At 42.7% G+C, this 25,887-nt stretch overlaps 2 protein-coding genes across 4 annotated transcripts in view; one reads left to right on the top strand and one right to left on the bottom strand.

The window, feature by feature from the left end:
* The window catches only part of ENO4 (enolase 4), a 434,196-nt gene extending 429,623 nt beyond the window's left edge, over positions 1–4,573 (top strand). For all 3 annotated transcript variants that reach the window (XM_069239262.1, XM_069239263.1, XM_069239261.1), the window contains one exon: positions 4,447–4,573. In XM_069239262.1, the coding sequence (XP_069095363.1) occupies positions 4,447–4,556 (110 nt within the window). In that variant the 3' untranslated portion in view covers positions 4,557–4,573. The remainder of the gene's footprint in view (positions 1–4,446) is intronic.
* A 6,695-nt stretch (positions 4,574–11,268) lies between these two features.
* SHTN1 (shootin 1) overlaps positions 11,269–25,887 on the bottom strand; it is a 541,662-nt gene continuing 527,043 nt past the window's right edge. Inside the window, exon 17 of the mRNA XM_069239264.1 lies at positions 11,269–16,374. Coding sequence (XP_069095365.1) covers positions 16,155–16,374 — 220 coding nt within the window. The 3' untranslated portion in view covers positions 11,269–16,154. The remainder of the gene's footprint in view (positions 16,375–25,887) is intronic.

Here is a 25,887-nt window from a genome sequence, read left to right as displayed (position 1 = left end):
CAAACTTCTCAGTATTCTGTGTACCATTATGGAACTGTGGAGTTCGTTTCAGATAAACTCCCAGACCATATACTCAGTATGGGTACCCTGCACTTACAATGTCTAAGTATTGACTTAGACACTATAGGGGCATAGTGCTCATGCAGCTATGGCCTCACCTGTGGTAGAGTGCACCCTGCCTTAGGGCTGTAAAGCCTGCTAGAGGAGTGACTTACCAATGCCACAGGCAGTGGGTTGTGGGCATGGCACTCTGAGGGGAGTGCATCTCGACTTAGTCTTTTTCTCCCCACCAGCACACACAAGCTGTGAGGCAGTGTGCATGTGCTCTGAGTGAGGGGTCCCCAGGGTGGCATAATACATGCTGCAGCCCTTAGAGACCTTCCCTGGCCACAGGGCCCTTGCTAACAGGGTTACCTTTTACAAGGAACCTGTGTGCCAGGGCAGTGCCAATTTTGGGGACAAAGGTTGAGTTTTAGGGAAAGAACACTGGTGCTGTGGCCTGGTTAGCAGGGTCCCAGCACACTTCCAATCAAAGCTGGTATCAACAAAAGGAAAAAAGTTAGGGGGTAACCATGCCAACAGTGGCATTTTCCTACAAATACCTTTTAGCATGTGCAAGAACTGTATTGTCCTTTGAGATCTGTTTAAAGTTTCCACTAAAAAGTCATCCTCACGCTCTAGTGTGTGCATATCTACTTTATGGTAGTGTGGAGCTCTCTGCAGGACCTTCTCGTAGGTTGTTGCGTCATCTGACGGTGAGGATTTAAAGGGGTGTAGGTAGGGGTCAGTGCCATCGAGGGGGTCTGCATCATAATCTTCCCATGCTTTATCAACAATGTCTGGATCATCTTGTGGATGAGGAGAGTATGGTGAGCCATAGGGGTCAATGTTATTCACTTTCCTAAAATCCCCTACAGATGATGGTGTAGGGGATGCTTGCGGTTGGTTGCGAGGGGAGTGTGTGGGTGATGGTGGATGAGCTGGTGGAGCAGCAGTTGCTGACACCATGGAAATAATAGGAGGTGGAGAAGGTAGTGGAATAGGAGCAAGTGAAGGAGGTGGAGATTGAGGAAACTCTATGGGGCTAGTGCTTCTATCTTTGTTTTTTTTCCGTGGGGCTTTGGGTAGTTCTGGCCCCATGATCTCCTCTTGAAAAGTCTTTTTACTTTCAGGGAGAGAGTCAGTTGGTGGTAAAGGTGGTTTTGCAATTACTCTTCCTGTGTCCGGATTGATAGCCAAAGTTTGTTGTTTGGCATCAAGGCCCGTACTTATACTTTTTTTAGCGCCGCATTTGCGCCGCTTTTTGACGCAAAACGGCACAAACCTACAAAATACAATGGTATTTTGCAAGTTTGCGCCGTTTTTGCGTCAAAAAACTACACAAATGCGGCGCAAAAAAAGTATAAATACGGGCCCAAGTTTCTCCTGCAGTTTCGCATGTGTTGGCTCAAAAGGGTGGTGTTTCAGCTCCGAAGATGTTTTTGTCGCTGATGGTACTTTCGGTGTAAGCAGTTTGGGTGTCCAAGTGAGTTTCGGTGTTGAAGGTTTTTTGGGTTGGAGAGTGGATTTTGGCACTGATGAAGTTCCAAATATGTTCTTGGGTCCAATACCCTTTGGTGCTTTTCCAGTGCGGAAGTCAGCGTTATAGACACTGGCAGTGAGAGAGGCTTTGGTTTAGGCTTGGTCAGTGGCTTTGACTATTTGACGCCTTTCAGTGCCTTCTTAGGCGGGACAGACGTACGTCTGCTCTTTTTCCTGTTTTTCGGATACCTCCATGGCCCGAGGGCACTGGAGTTCTGTGAGCCATTGTTGATGTTTTATTGGGGTCGGTACAGCTTTTGTTGTAGTCACAAGCCCTTTGGATGGTTACGGCTCAGAGTTGGAGCCTTCCCCGCTTCTGGGCAGTAGTATGGGAATGCCCATAGACACTGCTTGTGCTTCTGTGTCCTCAACATCCTCTTCAGGGTGGAACTCGAGTGACTGCTTGCCGAAGCCATCAGGCACATCTTCTGCTCGGTGCGCTTGCATGGTAGAATGGGCCCAGTGCTGCCCTTCGCTGCCGAAGAGTGTTTTTAGTATGGAAGGCTAAACAAGCTTCACACAACACCCCGTCATGTTCGTGGGAAGAAGCAAAGATTACAGATCGCATGTTTATCCTGACTGGAATACTTGGCGTTGCATTTGGGGCACAAACTGAAGGGAGTCTTTTCTATCACTCTGTCAGCGAGTGAAAGATAATGACAGCAGAGGCAGAAGCCAAGTTCGAATCAGGCCCAACAAGAATGTGAAGGAAACCAGTAGTTGGTTGTTAATGTTGTGTCTTCCGCCGAAGGGTTATGAATCAGGGCACTGTTAAGGCCTCGTGGCCAGAATTGAAGCTTCAGTCCCGGAGCTCAGGGGTCAACGACCGAACCTTATGGCGGAGAAAAACAATCTACAAAGGAGCTGATGGCCATGTGCAATACACACTATAGGAGGAGTCACAATAGATTGTGACTTAAAAGACTTCTTCAGAAAAAAACAACTTGCAGATGTCTGAGCCCAGCACTATGTGGAAGGAGTATACTAAGCATATGTATCTAGTGCCAACAGGCGAGCACCTTCCAGTTCCTCCGGAGTTCCCAACGGCTGGATGCTGTTCTGCCGGGAGTGGCCCTCAGCATCTTTATGCATCATTTGAATTGCAGCACCACCTAACAGTTTTATGAGGTCATCTTTGAGGGATCTCACTTCATCTTCTGCTGAGGAGAAGGGCATAACGCAGACAGGAGACCCCCTTCCCAAATCCATATATGCGACTTTTGCAGGCATCTCATCTCCCAGGTCTGATGGATGTACATTGCCCCATCTTGCTCCTCCACTGGGCCCCCTGCAAAATCTCCACAAGGAGGTCCCCAGAGGGGGCCTGCTATTCAAACAGGTACCACGGTCTCCACCAAGCCCGCCTCACCACTGCAGCTCCTGAGGGGCATATGCAGCTGCTGGTGCCCCCAGGGCCCTTCAGCCATCCTCTTACTCCATCAAGGCTCCTCTTTGCAGCAGGTTTGTTATTGCTGGCCAGGCCTCTCGCCCTGGACTCTTTTTCACATTCCCGATCCCTGCCTGGGGAGATCTGGCTTGGGCGGAATCTCACCAAACCGGGGCCCTATTGTAGGCCGCTCCTATGATGAAGAGGGGCATGGTGCTGGAGGCCGCGGACGGTGCCTTGCAGGGCTGCCTAGATCTCAGTGGCCTGCTCGGTGCTCCCGCTCCACAGTTCTGCCCTCTAGCACGCTGCATCTCCACCAACCGATGTATGGGTAGAGGAAGGATGCTCCCCTCCCACTCTCACTGCACTCTGGGCCTCGACATCTCCGCTCTGTCCTGGCCCAACGACGTCCAAGCGCAGGGTTGGTGCAGCGCCCACTCCTTTCTCTCGCCCCTGATAACTGGAGGGGCAGGAAGATTCCCCTGGGGACCAAATCTATGCTCTGAGTCTCCCAACAGATGCTACCAGATTTTTCGAGTCATGGCGGAAGCTCAGAGAGGTTCAACCGCCATCTTAGGCTGCTAGGCCACACCTCATTGGTTATAAATATTGATTATAACTTGAATTCTGGAGTTTCTAAGCTTTTAACGAAACCCCTCATGGTGTCTCAAAATCTGTCTACAGAAGCAGATCTCAGTAGCATAATGACGTATCCGTTGCCACTGGCAGACTACTTTAGTAACACTACAGTCACATCAATTAAGTGGTGCCAACAGATTGTAACCAATACCGCTGTTTTAGGACGAGGCTGCAGAGTTATTTGAAGCCCCTAGTACAGACATGGGTAATAATACAATGGCAACAGCATTTAAGCATGTATTAGTTTGCACGTGGAAGGCCCGTTACAATTATTTTTAATGAAACCATAGGTGCATTGTACTGTACGGTGCATATTTGTTGGGACTAAAGTCACAGAATTCTAAGAATGACTCTGGACCAGTTACACCAAGTCTAATTATGTCCCAATGTGTTAGTACATGTTTATTTGTGGAAGGCTTAGGTATATTGATTACTAATGAAAATGTTTTAAGTAGTACATATGTGCTTTTGTTGGTGAAGGAGAGGGTTGAAGATCGTAAAGGCCTCTGGACCAGCTACATCAATGAAATGGAAGCATGTATATGTTTGTTGGTTGCAGGATAAATGAGTTAATAGAAGCATCTGATATAGTGCCAACTACTGGAAGCTTTGCAGGTGAAAGCATGCTTATAAGGAGGAAGGTTGCCACTTTAATGGTTTTTTTTTTTAACAGTACTGTGGATGTGTAGTTTAGTTTGTTGAAGGAAGGTTCGTATAGTTAATTAAAAAAAACTCCTGAATAACCACATCAAATACAATGGCAGAGAGTAGAACTGAATTTCTGATGCACTCCTTTCAAACAAATCTTGCTCTATTGAGATTTTTTACATCCTTTCCAGGTCAAAGACAAGAACGTGAATTCCATGGGCTGCCAGAAGAAACACCTACTCCAGCTACTGCTACAGAGGAGATCTCAGAGAAATCAGACAGCGAAGAGAAAGAAAAATAAATTATCGTTATACACAACCTAACGTGACGAGTATCTATGATGGAAAGAATAGCCTTTTCACATTTTAAATACAGCTTTGTCAACTTTTCAAGACAGGCATTACATTGTATAACTGGTCTAAGTAGATGTCTTGTTACATTAATTTCAAAGTCCAGTTATTTGGTTGGAAGCTACAAACCTCCACGAGTAGAATTTGCTATGGAATTAAGGGGCAGATGTAGGAAGCCTTTTGCGCCTCGCAAACGGCGAAAAACGCCGTTTGCGAGGTGCAAAAGGCCTTACGCGATGCAGAGGCACATTTTGCGAGTCAGTACCGACACGCAAAATGTGATTCCAACTCGCAAATAGGAAGGGGTGTTCCCTTCCTATTTGCGACCGCATCGCGATGTTGAGTTGCTTTGTAACCGCGAAAGCGGTCGCAAACCAACTCACAGTTACCATCCTCTTGAAGTGGATGGTAACTCATTCGCAAAAGGGAAGGGGTCCCCATGGGACCCCTTCCCCTTTGTGAATGCCACAAAAAAGTATTTTTCAGAGCAGGCAGTGGTCCTACGGACCACTGCCTACTCTGAAAAAAATGAAACTAAATAGTTTCGGTATTTTTTCGTTTCGCAGCTCGTTTTCCTTTAAGGAAAACGGGCTGCAAAAGGAAAAAAAATAAACTGCTTTATTTAAAAGCAGTCACAGACATGGTGGTCTGCTGTCTCCAGCAGGCCACCATCCCTGTGAGTGCCTAGACTCGCTATGGGGTCGCAAACTGCGACCCACCTCATTAATATTCATGAGGTGGGTCTTTGCGACCCCATAGCGAGTCGCAGAAGGTGTCTGAGACACCTTTCTGCATTTCATTTTACGAGTTGCAAATTGCGAGTCGCTAGTACTCGCAATTTGCAACTCGCAAAATGAAACCTACCTACATCTGGCCCTAAGATTAGAAACGAGAACCAAAGCGCGTGTTTTAAACGGACTGGAATCCTGCTCATCCCATTTGAACACCGTATTTTACTTTTTCAACAAATGAGTCAATTAACATTAACTTAGGTTATTTTGTTAAGACAAATCCCCCAAACACTTTCACAATGCTGCTAGCATCCATCATTAGTAGTGGCAAGTGAAAAGAAGCTAAAACCAAACTTTACATATGGTCCGCAGCCCAAAACTTGTAAAACAATGTCTATTTAACTGGCTTTACATTTTTCCACAAAAAACAGACAAATGCAAACGTTGAGCTGTTTTTATTTTTTACTGTCATTTTACAAAAGAAATCTGAATGTTACAGAATTAAAAAGACAATTTGCCATCAATTTGTTATTAGCCCAAATGATAAGAAAGGCACTACATGCAATTGTTCAGGACAAAATTGTTGATAAAGCTGGAGTCTACATACAAATGCCCACTGCCTCTTAAGACTCTGATTGGAATGGAGGCTGTGCACTCTTGTCAAAATATTGCATAGGAACAGATTTACCAAAGTTAAAGCAGTGGGAACCCGACCACGAACATGTCCACTCAAGCTGGCAGTTTTACAGGGTTTTTTTCTACACTCTACAAATGCTTATCACTCACAAACATGTTCAAAGATGTTAAAGTGCAGTTCTTTGACAGTTTTTAACTACAGTCACTCTCCAACCCAAACAAAGGAATGATGTTTAACAATGAAAATAAATGTTTCCCATGATCACCTGACTCCTTGCAGCTCTTCAGAAGGAATTTCCTCCCAAATCACAGGCATAAGCAGAAGGTCTAGGTGACAATACCTTTACCAAGTACAACATGCTTTACATCACTGAAATGTGCATCCCCACAGTATTTCTTTGTGTCTGGACTGTGGAAACCCTGAGTAAAGAATTGTGTACAGCGGCCTTTGGCATAAGAAATATTTATTTTCTACTGGAGTTACAGCGGGCATTCTTGTCATGTTATAACTCACCGTCATTTTGAAATTGACTGGTATTAACAAGTTTAAAAGTAAGACACAACATAATGCCACACCTTATGTAGGCTTTTCACTTTGTTTCTACTGAAAACCATTTTTGGAGTTTTCATCTGGAATGTGTCTGTTTTGTGCTTTTGAGGTGGATAGATGAAAACAGAAGAGGGTGTTCACCATGTAGTTAGTCCTCAAGAAAGTTTCTATATAAAACATATGCTCATACCAAAGATTTGCAGCATGCTCCACACCCCAACACACATTCTTGGGTTGCAAATATCACAATGTGGTTTAAGATATCTTCCTTTGGTGTTCATAGACACTTTCTTGTTATAAAAAATAACCCTAGGCTTTTAATAGAGAGGGTGTTTTCAATTGTTGGTAGGTTGTAGTAGGAAGGGTATGCAAAATGTTGACTGACACAGTTTTACTAGATTTAAAGAGGAAGGTGGTTCTACCGGCTACCCACTCCCTAGACCAACCTGTTCTGCCACAAATCATTTACGATCACTGAAAGTAGATGATCGATGACCGGAGTCTAGTATTCTCTTCTAGTCCAAAATACCATCCAACTGTAGCTTTTTCAATACAAAAAGAAGTTGTAAGAACAGACCTTTGCAATTCATTTTCAAAGGAAACCTAGAGTACAATTTAGCTGACATCCTGATGCAACAGTTATAGAAACCAAAACAATAACATTAATACAATGACTTCTATAGAATAAATGCCGTCTAAGTGGCATGTTAATGTCCACAACAGTGCTCTCCACCTGGAGAGAAGCTCCTATCACCCAATGCTTGATAACTTAACTGAATTCTGGTCTAGGGTCATGTCTATTTGAGTGCCTTAGTCTGGTGAAGCTGCAAATACTATACCAGTGCAAGCGCCTCTCATCCTCTGATACGATGAGGCTTAGTTTTCTCACAATACTCATCTTCTGTGATGGCATGAGAACTTCTATCATGGTGGCATTCACCTAAGGCGGGTTCCACACATGGATGAAAATGTCCTTTCCCATTGAAAGTCCTCTCCTGCAGCACTTTCCTCTGCGCCACCCCTTTTTATCAAAATTATTTTTATATGCAAAGGTTACCCAGTATCAGCAGATACTACACAGTAGGCTAGAGATTTTGTCATCCACTAGAGGCGAAATTACTCTCCAGTCTGTAAGTATGGGTTTCTGTTTATTCAACTGAGTAGCCTCATAATCCACAAAGGAGAAGTTAGGGGACCAAGAATGCTGAGCGGAATGGTTCTTTGCTTTCGACAGATTCACAACACACTTTTTTAAATAGATCCTTACAAAGTGCAACTGTGAGCATAATCTGAAGTTCTATCATAAGTGATTTGTTGTTAAAATAAATCTCTCTATCTTCATAAAAAGAAGCCGTCTACTGGACTTTGCACTACAGGTTGTCTACTATTTCTAAACTCTAAATATTCACAATGGCTAACGTTCCCAACAAGAAAGCGTTTTATGATTCTGAAAATTACCAATCACAGCTTACTCTTAGCAAACTGCTAGTGCCCAGTTAATTAAGAATGATTTGCATTCTTTGTGTAAATTAAAGTGCATTAATTTGAAGAAAAATCCAATGTATAGAAAATCCCATCACAAAATGGGAAGTGGTAGTTTGTAACTGTTCTGTAATGACAAATGATGGGAATAAGATGTGGGAATTTTTTTTTTTAATGTACTTTAGGTTTGTGAAAGAAAACGTACGATACAAGGAAACATCACAGGCAGGTGTCTGCAAAAGAAACATCCGTTTGCTGGCAGATCTCCTCCACTACAGATTTCTCTTCATGGAAAGCAACATGTTACTTATTTCTTGCACATTGTTCCCTAGCAAACATATCTCTATTGCACTTCGTCAGGAATCCTTTGAAGCCTTAAACAAGCAATATAGTTAGAGAGCCTAGACTCACTGCACCACCGTTTGAGCAACTCTTACAACTGCTTTCTTGGTGATGTAATGTCATCTTTTGGGATTCACTAGTCGGTTGACCACAAGAACTTTTCAAACACTTGTTTACAAAACTTCCTATTCATTTGATATAAAAAAAGAAAACCGAATAATACGCGATTGAGGAATCCATCTGTTATTTTGGCAGTGATAGCCAATTGAAAAGAGAATGCTTATACCAGGAAACATACCCACACAGGGAATTATGCACTCCTCATAGTGTCTGTAAATAATTGGTTCTGTATTTTTCATGAATACTCTACACCCCCAAATTAAACCTTTTTGTTCCACGCTTCTTTTCCAATGGAAAAGCCTTTTAATGCATAGTCAAGCTTTGGAGGTGTTCAAATGTCCCCATTCTAGTCACTTCCCTTCCTGTGCATGGACCAATCAAGTAACCATGTGCAGACTATGTACTCCTTAGTCCAAGAGTTCAGGCTGACATTTCTCTCAAGTTGGGGGAAGGGCTATCTATTCCGCTTAAAGAATACTCCCTCTTGCCCCACATTAAACAGTGAAATAATTCATCTGTAAAAAGGATTTACATGTCAAATAAACTTCAAATAAACTTGCAAGATGATAGAAATCCAGAAATATAGAAAAATCCATTTGACTAAAACCTGCTCATTTAGGTTGACCTTTCCTTAGCTACTGTACACATGCAAAAAACACTCTCTCCCCAGCAATTACTACAATTTTCTTACGCCCTTAGGTAAGAAGCAACTGTCAGCTGCATGCAGAGTCAATCTAACAGAACTAAAGCATTCCATTTTTCTTTAATAGTTAAATTACCCTCACTAAATCTCATTTCATCAAAACTCTTACAGTGCATTCAAGTACATTACCACTTAAAAGAAACAACAAACAATAAAAACACCAATTTCAATAGTCAATTGAAAAACTTGTCAGATAATAACAATCACTCACCATAAACAATTCCTGTTAGTACCTGTCGCCGATTCACGGGGGCAAATTAAACTGTTCTGGTCTAGAAGGCAGCACACATTTTATTTTATAACGAGAACACGATGTACGACAACAGTGTGCATGGCTTAAAAATTATAGCATTGCATAGGAACTCAAGTATTTTTCGAAAAGACACCAAATAGAATACTAGTTGCTTTTAAAGTAATTTGGTACCTATTTAGTATTTGCAGTGCATTAATTTGCATACAAAGTGTCTGTCTGGTATACATCAGAATGATGCACGTTAGACCTGTTAAGGCATCTTGATGGTAAGGCAGCATTCACAAGTTGTCAGGCTGTGACTGTTTGGTATTTTGGGATGCGTTAGTTTTAAATCCTAATGTTGGTCCACTTTTTTGGTTGGTATGCCTGAAAGTGGAAATTCTTTCATTATTACTATGTCTAACGGTCCTTATCAATATGCCTTTGTGTGTAGGTTTGTAGGTACATCTTTACTGATATGACTACTGATTCAGAATGTTTTTATAATGACCCAACCATTCATCCTCTTTACTATGGGAATCCAACAACTGGATATCTTGCATGGCAGCACAAAGTTGAAGCGGCGATCAAACAGAGGATTTGTTCCTGTGGAATCTAACCAAAAATACGTATATACAGTAAACACATGAGTAAAATGAAACAGTACAGAAACAGATGGAACAAGGCTACATCCCGGATAGGCCTAGGTGCTTTGTCCAGCACCAATGCAGGTGATGCTCGTATAAGGTTTCCCATGCTTTATGCAATCGGACAAGTTAAACAAATGGCGATTTATTTTTATTTTTTTAAATAAATATCAACAATGTCACTTTCGCAGCAACCCTTTTCCAGGTGTTAAAAGAAAAACACCTGATGAAATATAATTGTTCCATCATTAGTGTCCCTTGTGAAATAAACTAAGGACATTAGTTATCAATGTGCTACACGCAATATTGACTTTGTATACAGAGTGATATGCCAGATTAGAAAGGGCATCTTACATGCCATGTGAGACTCTAATCAAAATGCCCACTAGACAAATTAACTAAATCTGAAAAATCGGTCTTAGATCCAAAAGATTTAAAGATGTAATTTTTGAACTAGGGTTGAAGTACTGCTAAAAATACGTAATCTGTCTGTAAAAACTCAGGGCCTGATTATGATTTTGGTGGAGGGGTTATATCCCAGCAGCCGTAATACGATCCCATTATTTCCTATAGAGATCGTAATACAGCAGACGGAATATCCATCACGTTTGTAACAGAGTATTCCATTCGCCAAGATCGTAATCAGCCCCTTACTGTGTTTTCTGTGATACTCCAGAGGGAGCCTTGGAGGAGTCTTCACAGCCTTTATTACGCTGATTTGTATTTCTTTACATGTCATAAGACTTCTTCCACAGTGACCCCTGTATCTCTTTTAGTCTCTTCCTCACTCTGGCTTTCCCCATGTATTACTTCTCTGCCACCCTTCTTGTTTTCTTCTCTCTATGCTGTTTCTTTACTGATCTCTCTTCGCTCTCCATCTTCAAACAATTACCTGAGCACTGCCGTTGCTTACAAGCTTTTTGTGAAGGAAATTGAGTAAGTAGGTCTTTCTTCATATTTTATTGTTGCCCATGAATGTGGCTCGCCTAGGTTGCTTGGGCTCTCCTTATGTTACCTTCTTATTCTTTTGGCACTTGATTAGTGAGTAGCGCAGCCTCTCTGTACATTTCAGGTTCATCTACTCTACTCAACTCATACCACAACGATAGGTGTATTCCTACCACTCTTGCCTATCTTTCTCATTTTTCCTATTCAACAGGGTTAGGAGCTTGGTGTGGGCTCTCCTTCCTGTGCGCTCCTTTTTTCTTATATTTCTAACTGCACATGGCTGAAGGCCTGGTTCAATCCCTTGTCCTCAGACACCATCGTTTCTTTTATACCACAGGGCTGGAAGGGTCAGATTAGTGTCCCTCCCACTCCCTTGTCCACCCTTGTAATTACTGTGAAGGGATAAAAAACTGGCGACGTTTCCAAGGTCCTCCAAGACCTCTGCTCCTGGGATCCACTCCCAAGCAGCTCACTCGTTTCCTACTTTCAGACTCACCATCAATTTAACTTCTTGCCATTGGGTTGGTTCTAGCATGCAGCAGAAATGCTCTGGAGTTAGTTGACCTGGAAAAGTCTATTTAAGGTCAAGTTTTTGTCACAGTCTGATTACGCTTTTGGTGTTATGGCTTATGAAAAACCTTGTACTTCATTCTACTCCAGAGATTTTCAACTTAATACTAGTCTTTAGCATAAGGCCAAAGTAAAGCCAATGTCTTGACTGAATGTGAAAACTGGACGCCTAAATTCAAACACTAGTTTCCCTTGCTAATTTTGGAACCCGATCTCCATGGATTGCCAATTTTGGGAGGTCTCTAAAACAGCCTAAACGCTGACGTATATTGTTATAGGGGTAACTTGACTGGTGAACAAGGAAGATCCTGCAGGTAGTCAAGTGTGTGAGCTGGCCTATACCTCCGCCCCCTCCCTTCACAAAAACACAAATAAGTAAACCACACTGCACCTTATTGTGAGTTGCCTGGGGCAGTATCCCAAGAGGAAGCAAGGGCAGGCAACTAGTGTTTGACAGCCCATTGCTCCAAGCAAAATATCAAACCTGATAATCATGGGCCAGGAAACACAGGACTCTGACCAATGTGGTGCTGCAAGGGCTGGGGCAGATGCTGCCCCGGGCCCTCGCCTAGCTTGCTCTTGCAAAATGGAGAGACCTGCAATTGCTCCTCCAGCTCTCCCTCTGGTACTAAAAAAGACCCCACATCCATTTACCTCCTTTAAGCAGGTGGTAAACTGATGAAGATTAGGGTCATCATTTTCTCCAGACTGGGGAAAACCTCATGAGATTGGATACAGTATTTGTGGATCCGCATGTTATTGGTGATTCTGACCCTCATTATTCCAGCACCGAAACAGATGGGGATTGGATACACTTAGGCCCATATTTATACTTTTTCAGTGCCGCATTTGCGTCGTTTTTTGACGCAAAATCGGCGCAAACTTACAAAATGCAATTGTATTTTGTAAGTTTGCGCCGATTTTGCGTCAATAAACGACGCAAATGCGGCGCTAAAAAAGTATAAATATGGCCTTTACTTCCTAGAAGGCTCTCATATATAATGAGAAGGTGAGTGATTTTACAATACAAAATTGCTACTGTTTATATTAGATATCTGATAGATGCTCTTGGGACACACTGGACAACAAAGTCCAGGCAGTCAAGGAAACAGAGTATAGGAGAACCTCCTCAAATGGTAGAACTTCTTATTCTTCTGACTTCAGTGACAACATATGGTAAGTGTATGTGCCAAACAACATTTTCGAGTTATGATGGGCACTTCCCCTCACCTTCCAAGACCATAAGGTGCCCAAACAGCCTTCTTTGAGACAGGTGGTCTATTATTCCCAGAGGCTCACGTAGTTGTGCTGACTCATCACTTATTATTCAAATTCCAATTCGAAGTCCTTCTACCTTACACCGAATCATCCATCCTCCTATTTGTGTGGCATAAATCATCACCTGGTATAGTACATTCTCTGTCGTAATGGGTAGATGGTTTTTGCTCAGTGGAATGTTGAAGAGGTGAGTGCCCAGCAGTGGTGGGTCCTCCATAAGGGCGGAGGAGCATCATCCCCTCAATGCTGCGAAGAACGCGTGAAAAATACAATGGTAGTAAAATGATTTTATTACCTTTTTATTTTTTACTCTGCCAGCTGGACTGCGTGTGAGAGCGGGGCCAGTGGGCCGTTGCTGCTGACTACTAGCATCGAGGAGCGTCCACTTCAGTTTAAAGTGTGCATGATGGTATGGCCGGCAATCTTGCGATGGCCAGTCAGACATGCGCAAGTCAAACCTCTCCAGCCCAGCTGTCTTGTACAGCTGGGTTAGACACAGGCCTCCACTGCCTTTAGGACTCCTGAGCCAGCCCACTCCAGCCAATTCTAATGCTTCACTCATGCTGCTTAAGACTGTTAACAGCATGAGAGCAGCATCTGGTTTGGACAAATGAGTTGGCTGTGGGACCTCACACCTGGAGGAGTCATAGCCGGGGACTGGAGTACACGGAGGACGTGCTGCAGGCTGCTAAGATAAGTTAAACATTTAATTTTTCTTTGTAAAGTGTTTTTTTTTCTTTTTAAATAATGTAATGCAACTGGTGCTCATGTTAAGCTCTGCAATACTGGGTCAAGTTCTACTCATATAGTGCCCCACCATTTTCGTATGTCACCAACCGCCCAGCTTTTTCAGGGCTCCTGTTCAGAGGCATGTAGCAGAAAGGTTCCAGGGGTGGATTGGCCCTGGAAGGCAAAACTCCACTTTGGCCTCAGGGTCACCATTTAGTGTGCATGCATTGCAAACTATTAGATCTCTGCAGTCCTACAATAGCAGTTTTTTCTGGAGAACATGAGGCAGAGGAGAAGGCTTGACTACTCCTTTCTGCTTAATGATGGTGTTGGCTTAAGAAGATGGGGAGTTGCTTTGGTCACAGCCCAGATCTTTTAATTAGGGAGGAGATCCAGGTTGTTAAGCTTATGCGAACTATTGGAAGTAAGCAGATTCTAGCTGTTTCTCATTTACCGTTTTTGCTCTTGGGCAGGGGGTCAACCTTCTTTCCATTGAGACATCCTAAATGCCACACATGCACAGGCAGTTTGTCTCTATTCTAAAAGATATGTACCAGCTTTGCTCCAGGTTTATTTTTTGCTTTCATGGCCAATAGCATTATCTTAGCCCACTTTTGTAGGGTCTTACATCCCATTGTACAATGAACAGATGTAATGTTGCTATGAAGGCCAACTGGCTCTTTTCTGCAGTTCCTCCTACAGAGGGTTCTTTTGCAGATCAAGAGCAAAGAAGTTCTAATCTCTGTGATACTTCCAGGAAGCTGTGGTTTCACCTCCATCTGGTGCTGTCAGTGGGCCGGAACTGGCCCGTGTGAAACTTTACTGCTATTTCCACTGGCCTCTCTGAGACCGTGCTCTATATGTGCTCAGTTTCATGCAGCTAATGGAGAAAGTGGGCCTCTCCAAAGAGAGCCGTATCATCTCCATGGATATACTTAAAGCTTTTGAGCAGTCTCGGCATCCTGCTTCCCAAAGATCTTACGGACACCACTGAAGTACTGAGAATGCTTTTGTACCTGGCACACTTGGCTGTGTCTTTCTCCGCTGGCTTCGATCTCATGAGCATACAAGACTTTTAGTGGATAGGGGATGTGTTGGGAGATTGTGTGCCTTAATGTCTCAACCGATGGGGTGAGTCAAAACGTAGTTTGTGCTGTTTTGCTCTTTTGCATGGTTGAATTAGGGTTTGTAGTGTGGCTTGGAATGGGCGAGAGGAACACTATTTGTCATGCCTTTTGTGAAAAGCTGACCTGTTTCCATCTAATCCCTGAGGCCTGCTCCAGGCCCTACGAACATACCACGGGTTCCCCTTGGAGCTTCTTACCAAAAATATCAAGCAAAGTGCTTTCATCAAATGTTTTGATCTTTTGTCAGTAACGTTTGGGTGATGCCCTGGAGGGCAGGAAATATTATTGTGCAGGGAGGCTTATCTTCAATTTGTACCTTAGGGTCTTCTCCTCTGGCCCTTACGTTTTTTTTTGCCAAACTTCAGCTCAGCTACTTACTTGTCCAAGGACAACATTTTACCCCCCTTTTGTCATGTGGTTCCCTTTCTATCTCTGTGTCCCTTTTTATCATTGTCTACCGTGCATCTTGTGAGCCAGCCCAATCCTTGTGACATACAGTCAGACCACCAAGCCTGTGCATTGGCGATCATGCATATCCAATTAGTTGGTGTGTACAAAAAATGTTGGCTGTCACTTGTTCTTGTGACCCAGTCACTTCACAAGTGACCCAAGTGACAATTGGCCCAATGTAAAGCGTTTCTTTGACAGACCTTTGTGTGGCAGATACTTTTGCTTCTTTCAGCCCCTTTCGCACACTGTAGTCTTGATGTGAGTTCTGCAGTCGCTCGCCTCAGCTTTACTGAGCTTTGAATTATCCGTGTATTTTTAACCGTCACAGGTGCTGCATACTTCTGACTTATTTGTAAATGTTAAATTTGTATTTTTTGCTATAGCCTTACGATTCAAGGATTAGGGAGAGAACGAGGGATGAAGTGGTGATACCCCTGTTACTTAATTAAACGGTATACTACTCTTTCCTGTCCTGTTTCATTGCACCTCCCATCCCAAAGGATATGGAAGATTATTCATGGCAAGAGATAAGTTGCTAAATTGATACAGGAATACCGTCTGAATTATAGCCGGAGTGTACACTCACAAGATGTAAAATCTGTGTCGAAGAAGATCTGAATATTCTCAATAAGTGCAACAGCCTTGACTGAGACATTCTTATTCTCTGGGAATCCATGTAGCGCTGTGGATTCTTTCATGACGAGAACGGGCTAGTAAAGGAAATATAAAGCAGAGCGTTGTGGCTCACCATTTGAATCTGTAATACTCTGAAGAGTTTTTAGGTTTGAGTACTGAATCGGGTTGGCTGTGAGGTGAGTTTCAAATACTGAAAAGAAACAAAACAAATGATATATATTACCACATCTTTTAAAGGAGCTTCAATACTTTCCACTAAATGAGAACAAAGGAGAGTGTCAAAACTTCGTTTGTGCTGTTTTGCTCTTTTGCACGGTCTCTATAAATCCATGTGGTCACCAGAACATGTGTCCTTAAGATTTCTCCGGTCAACAGTTTGAGCTGTCTGGCTCTTTCACTTTTTGGTCTGCTACTTTATCTTGAAGCACGTGTTTCTCATCATCTCTTACGACCTCCTGTGAATCCTTTTGTTTTTTAGCCAGCAATTCAGCTGCCCTTACTTTACTTGGGGAAACGGGTTCTAGTACAGCATCTGGTGGCCATATCCGATCTCCAGAGGCGCTTTCCAAACCGGCAGAGGTTCTTGTCCTAGAAAAGGCAAAAATAGAGAGTTATTGTTCAGACTGAACAAACATTTTGGATCAAGGCAAATACGGTTCTTTAGAGAGAAATTTGTTGATCAACAGGCAATACATAGAATAAGTATAAGATTATATGTACCTGGTGTTTTTCCGGATATGTAGCCATGTCTTTAAGTATTGGCCCCTTAATATTAAAATAGTAAATCAATAAAAAGGTTGGCTATTGGGGGGGTTCATCTCGGGTGTGCTATGTGCCACATACACAACTTCTAACATAAAAAATATGAAGGTTGAGGCTTAGAAGTTCAACCATGTACAAACTGATCTTCCTCGAGTCCAACTTGGAAGCCAAGCAAGTTTGGCTCAACTCCCACTCTTCATGTATGAATCCTTAAAACATATGCAGGATGAGGTGAGGGTGATATGGGACTCAGTGCTAGAGACGGGCCCTGGGTGAGCCTGGTTGGCTCCTTCCTGGAGTCAAATGGAAGAGTTGGAGATTTGGTTGTATTTCGTTTCAAGCTTCCCACATGCATAACAGAATACACCTATACTTAAAAGGATAACCAATGACTACGAAAGGCAGATGCCAACTCATATAACCTTTCTCTCTCCCCCTTTCTCTTTCCAATACTCATTTCAGAGTCTGGGTTACTTGGAGCCGGAGAAGTATGCAGAACTGCACATGATGCATTCCGATTATTTTATCTGAATGAGAGGGGTTGAGCCTGAGGCACAGGGACCCAGGAAAAAATCACAGAGAGTGCATGGTACAACATTCAGTTGTGAACTTACAAACAAAAGAAGAGAATTTTGATAACACTGTAAAGATGTATATATATATATATATATATATATATATATAAGTTGATTATGGATCAGTCAGAGAGCATGAAGGGGAACACGCAGGCACCTATTAGAAAGCTAGAGTATGTAATCACTGTCTTAGGAAGGAATTATTTTTCAGTCCAATCAATCATGTTGTGAATCCTTCTTGTCAATCTGGGATGCTATGTAGCATTGGGTAGACTGGCCATCAAGTAGCTGGAAGTTTTTAATAAAACTGCTTTATCCAACATGGCAGAAGCACTTTTAACAAAACGGTCTAATGTCAAGCGGCCCACAATGTCATGGTGTATAGCGAGCAGGGTGGCATGTTTTTTTTTTGTTTTCAAACCAAACCCCGAAAGCCAGTTTGTTTTGGAAAAACATAAAACACCAAGAAGGTGATTGTTGGAGACAGCTTATTTTGTTTGTTCCTGCCAGCACTTATAGGACAAGAAAGCATTGGAAGCCCTGCCCTTAGTGTGGTGGGCCTTTCAATGCCATTCAGCTGGCAGATCACAAAGAGCACTGCAGTGGGTTGAGGTTTTGCCAATGGAAACCAATCAGGTTCGCAGACATCTAGAAGAGGAGCGGTAATTATAAGGTGAAAGGGAGAGATCTGCCAATATTTGTCAGACGTTCTGCTCTTGCCCACTTCAAAATAACTCCCTTGTCTTTGAAGCCACAACATAAGTTTTTAAAATTAGGATATTAGGTTCTAAAAAGTGTATTACACGAATGGGCCCTGTGGGTTTTCTAAGAAAACCAGGCCCAGGAAATATGTCCTAGGAATATTAGCAAGATTGTCAATGTTCCCAATAGTACTACCAGTTGACTCCATATATCCGGGACACAAAATTTTCCAGTCCGGGTTGTTACCTTTACTAATATGTTATTCCTATTGGTTCAGTGTAACTACACCATAACTACAACTTCCAGAATGCATAGATTTGTATAATGGAAGCACAGTGCTGACAACAATCCATCTTGCTGATATGGAGGCATCTGCTAAGCCTAAGGCTAGTGGGTTGAGCACTCACTAAGGCTGACAGCATGGTTGAACTGGCCTTTCCTTCTGTGGTTGATAAGGAGTCGCATTAAGGTGTAAGGTCTGTTATTTTTTTTTTGCTAGAACTTTGTTTTTGGAAGTCTGGTCGATAGTGGTTTGAATCTCTGCCTTTGGTAGTTTTGGTATCCTGAATTCTAGGATTTTGCCCTTCTGACAGTCAAAGGGTGGGAGGATCCAACTTGTTCGTGGTTATTTCAGCTGTGCACCAGAAGTGTCTTAGCACCTTCTCTTTTTACATATTTGGAATTGTTTGCAGGGTCATTTGGCACAGGTGGAATCCAGTGTTGTCCGGGTACCGCAGTAAACTACATGATTCTGCTGTTTGAAAATGCTGCCATTTTACTAGCACAAACTAAAAAACAAAACACTTAATTCCATTTTAGTGTCTTCCTCCTACTGAGGCCCAGTGGCGTAGCGTGGGTTGTCAGCACCCGGGGCAAGGCAAGTAACTTGCGCCCCCTATCCCGTGGATTTTAGCACTCGCGAGCGCACCCCCCCCCCCCCCCAGATGTTGCGCCCGGCCCCCCCTGCACCCCCCACGCTACGCCACTGCTGAGGCCATAAAAGGGTAAGCTTTAACATTTCTACAACTAGGGTCATGATAAATGGGTGCAGAAATAAGGCATCCAGGATGTTGAGAATGACTGGCTCAACTCTAGAAGTATGGTGCAGATTTGACCATCTCAGTGCTAGAGCTGTATTTAGTGGTTTCCTCGGGGCCTCAGATGGACAACAGTGTACATACAGTCCATAGGTCAGACTGCAGGAGATATTGGCAAATTGTCAAGACAATTTAGTGACCTGTTTGTTATGGCCCTCCGTCTATTCCACAGACTTATTTTGCTGGTTCTATCTCGAGCATTACATAGGGTAGGATTATGGGGCAATGCTAATACGAAGGCTAACAGTAGTTGGGAACCAGTTCAAGTGCGTATGCCTAGTGCATAGGCATCCTCATGATCCCAGGCGCCAGAATCGCAAAGATTTTCAATTTGCTTTTAAAGCCTTTGTGTTTTTTTTTTGCAGATGCCTATGGACAAGTCCCGTGCCAGTATATTTTAAGTTCACTTCAATAGGGTGTGGCTTTGTCCAGTATTGCTTTCCCCAAAGGATGAACCACTTGAGGGTGTGGTTCGAAAAAGTAAGCTTACCACATATGTGGGATTGACTTGAAAGCTTGCTCTTAAAAAAATTACAGGTTCAACACAACCGTACAGGTCTCATGTTATGTTTGACCAATGCTGATCACATTAGAAAGCAAATACAATTGTCTTTTGGGGTCGAGGAAACGTGTCCTGAAGTATTAAGGATACCCGGGGACCGATTCACAAACGGTCTGCTTGCAGTGAATCTTTTTTGAAAGGCAAGTCTCCTTTGTGTGCAGTGTAGGTTGCATGAATCGGCTGCACCGCACTGCACAAGGCAACACAGGCTGAGATGGAGCTTTGTGTGGTACTGAAAACTTTGGTCGCAGCATACACAATTGCACTGTGCCAGCACTGCATCCTCGCCACTTAAAGAGGAAGGCGTTTTGCAACAGTGAGGCGTTGGGAAAGGATTGTGGGAATAACAGGCAGTGGTCCACAGTAACGCAGCCTGGTCACTCCCATAGCCTCTATACCTACATTAGAAGATGCCAGATATCTCGAGCCTACAGCATGTGAATGCTCATCACCCGACTTCGGAAATCATTGCATGCTTTGCAACCACAGTAGCAGTAACAGTGCTCTTATGAAATACTGTGAGACTGTTAGGGAGTGGGTTGCGGGGGGGGGGGAGGAGGCAGGGTAAGGGTATAACCCATCTAACACTGTCTGTACCACCAAGGTACTGCTCTGAGTACACTGTGATTTACTGTGGTAGTCACTAACTGCAGTGCACATTTGCGCATTGCAAATTGGTTATTTGCTTTCGCAAAGTCAGGTCAAGTACTTGTGTGCCCCTGTTTATTTTTTATTTTTTTTAGGTGAGGAATTCATACGCACACGGTAAGGTGCAAATTTAACTCACAAAATGTTAGACTTTTGATTTTGGCATCTATAGAGACAACTTGACAGACACTGTTACTGCCATTGTTTTTGCAGGGAGGGGAAGACTACAGTGAAAGCAACTCCGACCCATGCAATGGAGGAACAACTGCTGTAGTACGCATATCGGGAAGAGTTTGGGCAGTCAGGAGTCAATCTGGGAACGAGAAGGGAGCATAAGGTAGTGGTTTTGATATCGGAACACAAACTTTTTCTTTTTTATGGCTATTTAGTTACATAATAAACGCACAAGATCACACACGTGCCACGTTTCGCGCTGGGACTACAACTTTAGGTTCTGCTTTAAAATCCAGAACCATAGTTTGGGCCTGCACCTTTGCTCTCCTCACACGGTGACCTCACCTTACCAGCTATAACCTAAATAAACCACTCCCAAAATTCAGTGATGGCAACGGTACAGAGATCCCCTTTTCTCTGCCTTAACCATAAATCGAACAACTGGATTACCGTCCTATTCGAAACAAAAAATATGTTTCTCATTAAGGTGAATTAAAGGCATGCCATTAAGGTGAATTAAACTGATGCACCTCTTCTGAACACAGTGATTAGGATGGGGGTTAACAAAGGTAGCCAGAGATAAAAAGATCAGCAACCACTCACATAATGTAGAACTCCATTGAACAAGGACCTTTAAAACGCCCCAGGAATTGAAAAGAACGAGAAATTAGGGGTAAGAGGGAAACGGAATTGTTTTTATTCAATTCAGAAACTAAGCCTACAGGGAGCAGTTGCTTTGCAAACCCCAGTGTCTAAAATCCTGCCTGTAAAAATTAACACAGGGGACAAAAAAAAGCGTGTTTCTCTTTTTTTACTGCAGCTTAACCTCGCAGTAAACAGGGGGTCTGGACAAATTGGAGCGCAACAGCAGAGACAACTATTGAAGAGCGCAACAATTAGTGTGTTATTTTACAAAGTGCGGCCTATAGAAAGTTGATTGCTAAACACCGGGGGAAAGGGGAACAGAAAAAAAATTCAAAAGCGGCGAATGCCAAGTTCGTTTCATTTCACTTCGAAGGCGACGATCTTGCAGGTTTTCAACAGCTGGACTATTTAACACAGTCTGGGGAATCAAAGTCTGCGTCTTTTGCAGGGCACCCAGCGGGAGGCCACATTACTGCGTGGCAGCCGTCCAAAAACCGATGCGCAGCCACCAGTTAAAGTCCATTTTGCAGCTGTAAAAAAATGGAAATTAAAAAAAAAAAATAAAGGATAAAGAGGCAATCATAATATACCGCTTTCAAGGGAGCGAAATGAAAAATGAAAATGTGACGGGGTAAATAGGTTACCTGCAAAAAAAAAAATCCAAAATGTTGATCGTATAAGACACGTATTTTTACCAAAATTGTCGTGCGGTACTGATTAATGGGGAAAAAGGCAGTGCCGTGTTTTGTCTGGTTCACCTGGTAAAATATAAGACGACCAGTCTTACCAGGTTCTGGTCTGTTCAATTCTGCTAAAAGGGAAGCGGGCTCATAGGATCACGGGTGCCATTTGCCTATTTTTGTTTGAATGTTTAATATATAGATAAAAAGAACCATCAGCCACAATCTTGCAGTGTGTTTGACGACGGCTAGGCTACCACTATATATGGACACATTTAAAGGGGGACATAAACCATATAGGAGAACCCAGCATGAATGCACAAAGAAAAACACAACATGAGGGATTCTGATGGGCTTACGTTTCAAACTTCAAGAAGTGTTTCCTAAACTTTTATTAGGTGTGGCGTGTCCATATACTTTTTGGTTTTAATAAAATTATATATAGTATACTTACTAAAACAGGCTTTCAGCCAGCTCTCTTTATCGATTGGTTTGTTAGTGTGTCATTCACATATGTGTTACGCCCACCACAGCATGGGTCACAGAGTCAGGCCACTTCAGCCACTGACTCTGCGAGTACACACTATGCGTTTACACAAAGAAGTGGCCACCCTTGAACTGATTTACAAGAAGCACTCACAAACATTGGTAAAGCCAAAACCTGGCAGCAAACGCCACAATTATTGGCTTTGCAGGGTGCTTAATATGCTATATGATCATGCTAATGCTCCTTCACCTGTCCGTAACATGTCAAGCTGTCAGTCCATGCAGCTTCCAGTCTGCTGCTGAAGTACGTAAGTGGGGGGGGTAGTCTTTCATCAATTGGAGTCCTGAACACAGGTTCTGCCTAGGAACATGCGTCAGCAAGCCGTCAAGCATCTCATGACAATCCCAATATTCAGGTAACGCAGACGGCTTTAATTTCCCCTTGCTTCTGGCCGTTGAGACATTGGTTATTCCGATGCTAAATGGCGTTTATCCAAAGGCTGTAGTCCAAAAGTGATTGACTAAAATAGTTCTAATCTGCACGAGGTGAAGTTTCTACCACCCCACTCCAAAGATACAGAGAATCTGTCCCAAGTCTTCAGTGAGATCCAAGCCTGGACCTCGCTCAGCATCTGAAACTCAACCCACTGAAAACGAAATTACAGCCCCTGCCCAACAAACTCCAGTACAGTGTTGCAGCTCTGTAGGAGAGGTTTCAATTCTCCAGTGACAAAGGTAAATTGTTTAACCAGTCTTGCTTTTGCCCCCAGCACTCTGGTACTTGAACTTTTGAGGGTTTCCAATATTAATACCAGTGTACAACTGGATACGCTTGACAAAGGTATAGACATATGGCAGAGTGTCACGGTAACAGGTACCAGTGTGCTTATTCCACTGTTGCACTGATTCGTTGTTGGGTTGGATTTGCAGTTTGAATGGCAGCCTTAAAATAGGGCCAGACGAGTATGGGAAGGGACGCATCAGACCAAAAATGATGAAGTCTAGGTGGGATTTTGGATCATTCCGCTGTTTTAAAATCATGAGAGAAGATCAAGATATACTATATAATATAAATAAATACAATAAATGCAAACAATCAAGAATTATCCACTCTGCCTTCAAAAGTCCTTCACCTCTGGGGAATGTGGGTCACCTGAATCATCATTGTGGGCAGTAATAGTCTTCCTCACTTCTCGTTACCCTACAACTTCCTCTCTTTCTTCTATAAAAAGGCTAGACTAAGCTGCCAGTTTAGAATGCATTTACTAGTTGGGAGATTACAGTTAGACCAGTTTATCTAGGAAACATATTAGTAAGGAGAGGAGGGTTTTTCTTAGAAGACTGTAACTTTTGCTATCGACATGAAGCATTTTAGAATACCTGATGACTTTAATAGAAGTAGAAACTATGGTCAAGGCTGATTGCGCACCTAAACTAAAGTAAGAATACCTGTGATGGCTTCCTGCATGATGCCCATTCCAGTGAGCGGAGGGACACTTTTCTCCACTTCCACTGCAACTGCAGCCACATTGAAGAAGTTATGTTTCATTGCCAGTATTTGTATAGTGCATTCCACCGTTTGCGAAGGCAAAATAGCCTTTCACGATGTATGAAAGGCATCACAGTCCCATTTTACGGAATTACATTTTTTAGCGAGTCTCTAAAATTGCGACTCCGAATAGGGAATTGCAATTTGTAATTCCCTAAATAGGAAATTGCAAATAGAGAATTTCTATTTGCGATTCTCTATGCACATGGATCAAGCATTTCCTAAACGCAAACTGGAAATTTAGGAAATGCAATCACCAACTCCAAACCATGTGCAATTTCAAAAAATGCATTTTTAAAGTGCCATGAAGCACACAAATGCCCCTAGAGCACGTGTGTGCTTTACATGTGCACATTTGTTTTGGGGGGGGGCGTCAAACAGGGCCTTAAGCCCTCAGCACTCTTGGTTTTGCATTTCCTAATTTGCGAATTCCAAAAAGGAATTAGCAAATTAGGAAATGCAAAACCATTCACACCTATGGGCTTGAGGCCCCCAGGAACACATGGAGTCTCATACCCTAATAGCGATTGCAAATTTTAAGAAATCACTATTTTGTTACATTCCATTTTGCATTACCTAAATAACGATTATCTAAAATTCACTATTTAGGTAATGCAAAATGGAACTTTGATACATCTGTCCCGTAGTGCCCTTTATCATAATAAATTATTATTTTATTATTAATTTAAGTCTTTGCAAAATTAGCTAAACTCGCCGACATCCACCATATTTTCCCACCAGAGACATCATAATCTTACACCTTGATGGCAGCAATGCAATACTTGAAAGTCATAGGTGGTCAGTACTAGCCACAACTCAGAGCCATCCTACTTGTGGCGCCTCATCTTGTCAAAAGAGCCAAGAAATTGGGCCATTTTATGAAGAAATCCTACCTGCTCAACCAAGATAGCACAATCATATTCAAACTGGCGTTCATCATCCAAAAAGCTCTTCATCTAAATGTACCCTACAGCTTGACAGACAATCTCATGATCAGTGAAGGGAAAATAAGTATCAAAAGGAACAAGATTTTCATCTACCCTACTCAAAAACTGCATTGAACTTTTTGCCCACATCCATAGTCAAGCAAACATCAACTACTATTTCTACACAGAAAAATAGTCAACTGTACTTAGAAATATCCTCTCCCAAGGATAAACAGTATCTGCCCCAAGTCCTCAATGAGATTCAAACACATGGACCTCCGCACAGCTTCTACTCAATCCACATTAAATGGATTTCCTCCTCATCTACACCTTCCCAACCAGAAACTTAGCACCCTAACAAAGCCAACCTCAAAGAAAATCAGATTCTGAACATGTTGGAGGAGGCACGTTCTGGTTTGCTGAGGCGATACCCTAGCCAGGTAGAACCTAGCACTCCCGGTCAGGGGGTGGTTGATTGCAGTCACTGTATAACCTGCACTCACCCTTGGGTAGCTTGACACAGGGCAGTCAGGCTTATCACAGAGGCAATGTGTAACGCATTGGCACAGCATGTCCACACAGTAGAACACTGAGCATCACAAACGAGATTTCACACAAGGTGTATGTAAATAAAGTTTGTATTCAACACACACATTAATTAACACCACATGAACATCATATAAATCTGGGCATAAAATACATTCAGAAAGAACACTAGTAGAACAAGGCCTAACGGTGTTAATACAACATCAGCAGTATGTACACACAAAAAAAACAATTCTTTACCTCCCTGCAGCCACAGGGGTACTATCATCAGTGGTGGCTGGTGACATTTGAAAGTGGTGGGGTGTAAAAGATGAGTATGACTTATGTAGCCAGTGAAGCGAGCAAGCGTAATGGACAAATGTGGGGTCCAGAGTGGGTCCTCCTCCCAAGATTTTTTTTTTAAAACAATGGACAAATGGTGCATTTAAAAGCGAATGAATTTAGTGAGAAAGCTAGGTTTATAAAGCAGTGCAAATGTATAGCCTAGAAATATTAACCACATTAAAAACTGTCCCATATCTTACTGCAATAATAAGTTCAACAGTTATATTAATGTGCAAATTGTACAGCGTGACAACTTCAGGCCCTTTAAAGTGTGTGCTTGCCCAGTGTCTTGCACTGCACACAGCATCAACTTTGGAAGAAAATGTTCTAACCAGGCATCGGGAAGCACCCACAACTGCTGGCTGCATTCATGTGCAGACAGGTTTTTAAGTGGGGTGAAAAAGTTGGGAAATAAATGTCTGTGA

The sequence above is a fragment of the Pleurodeles waltl genome, chromosome 6 (assembly GCF_031143425.1).
Source record: "Pleurodeles waltl isolate 20211129_DDA chromosome 6, aPleWal1.hap1.20221129, whole genome shotgun sequence".
NCBI classification, from domain to species: Eukaryota; Metazoa; Chordata; class Amphibia; order Caudata; family Salamandridae; genus Pleurodeles; species Pleurodeles waltl.
Note: the sequence above shows the minus strand (reverse complement) of the source record. Positions and strands in the feature narration are given on the sequence as shown.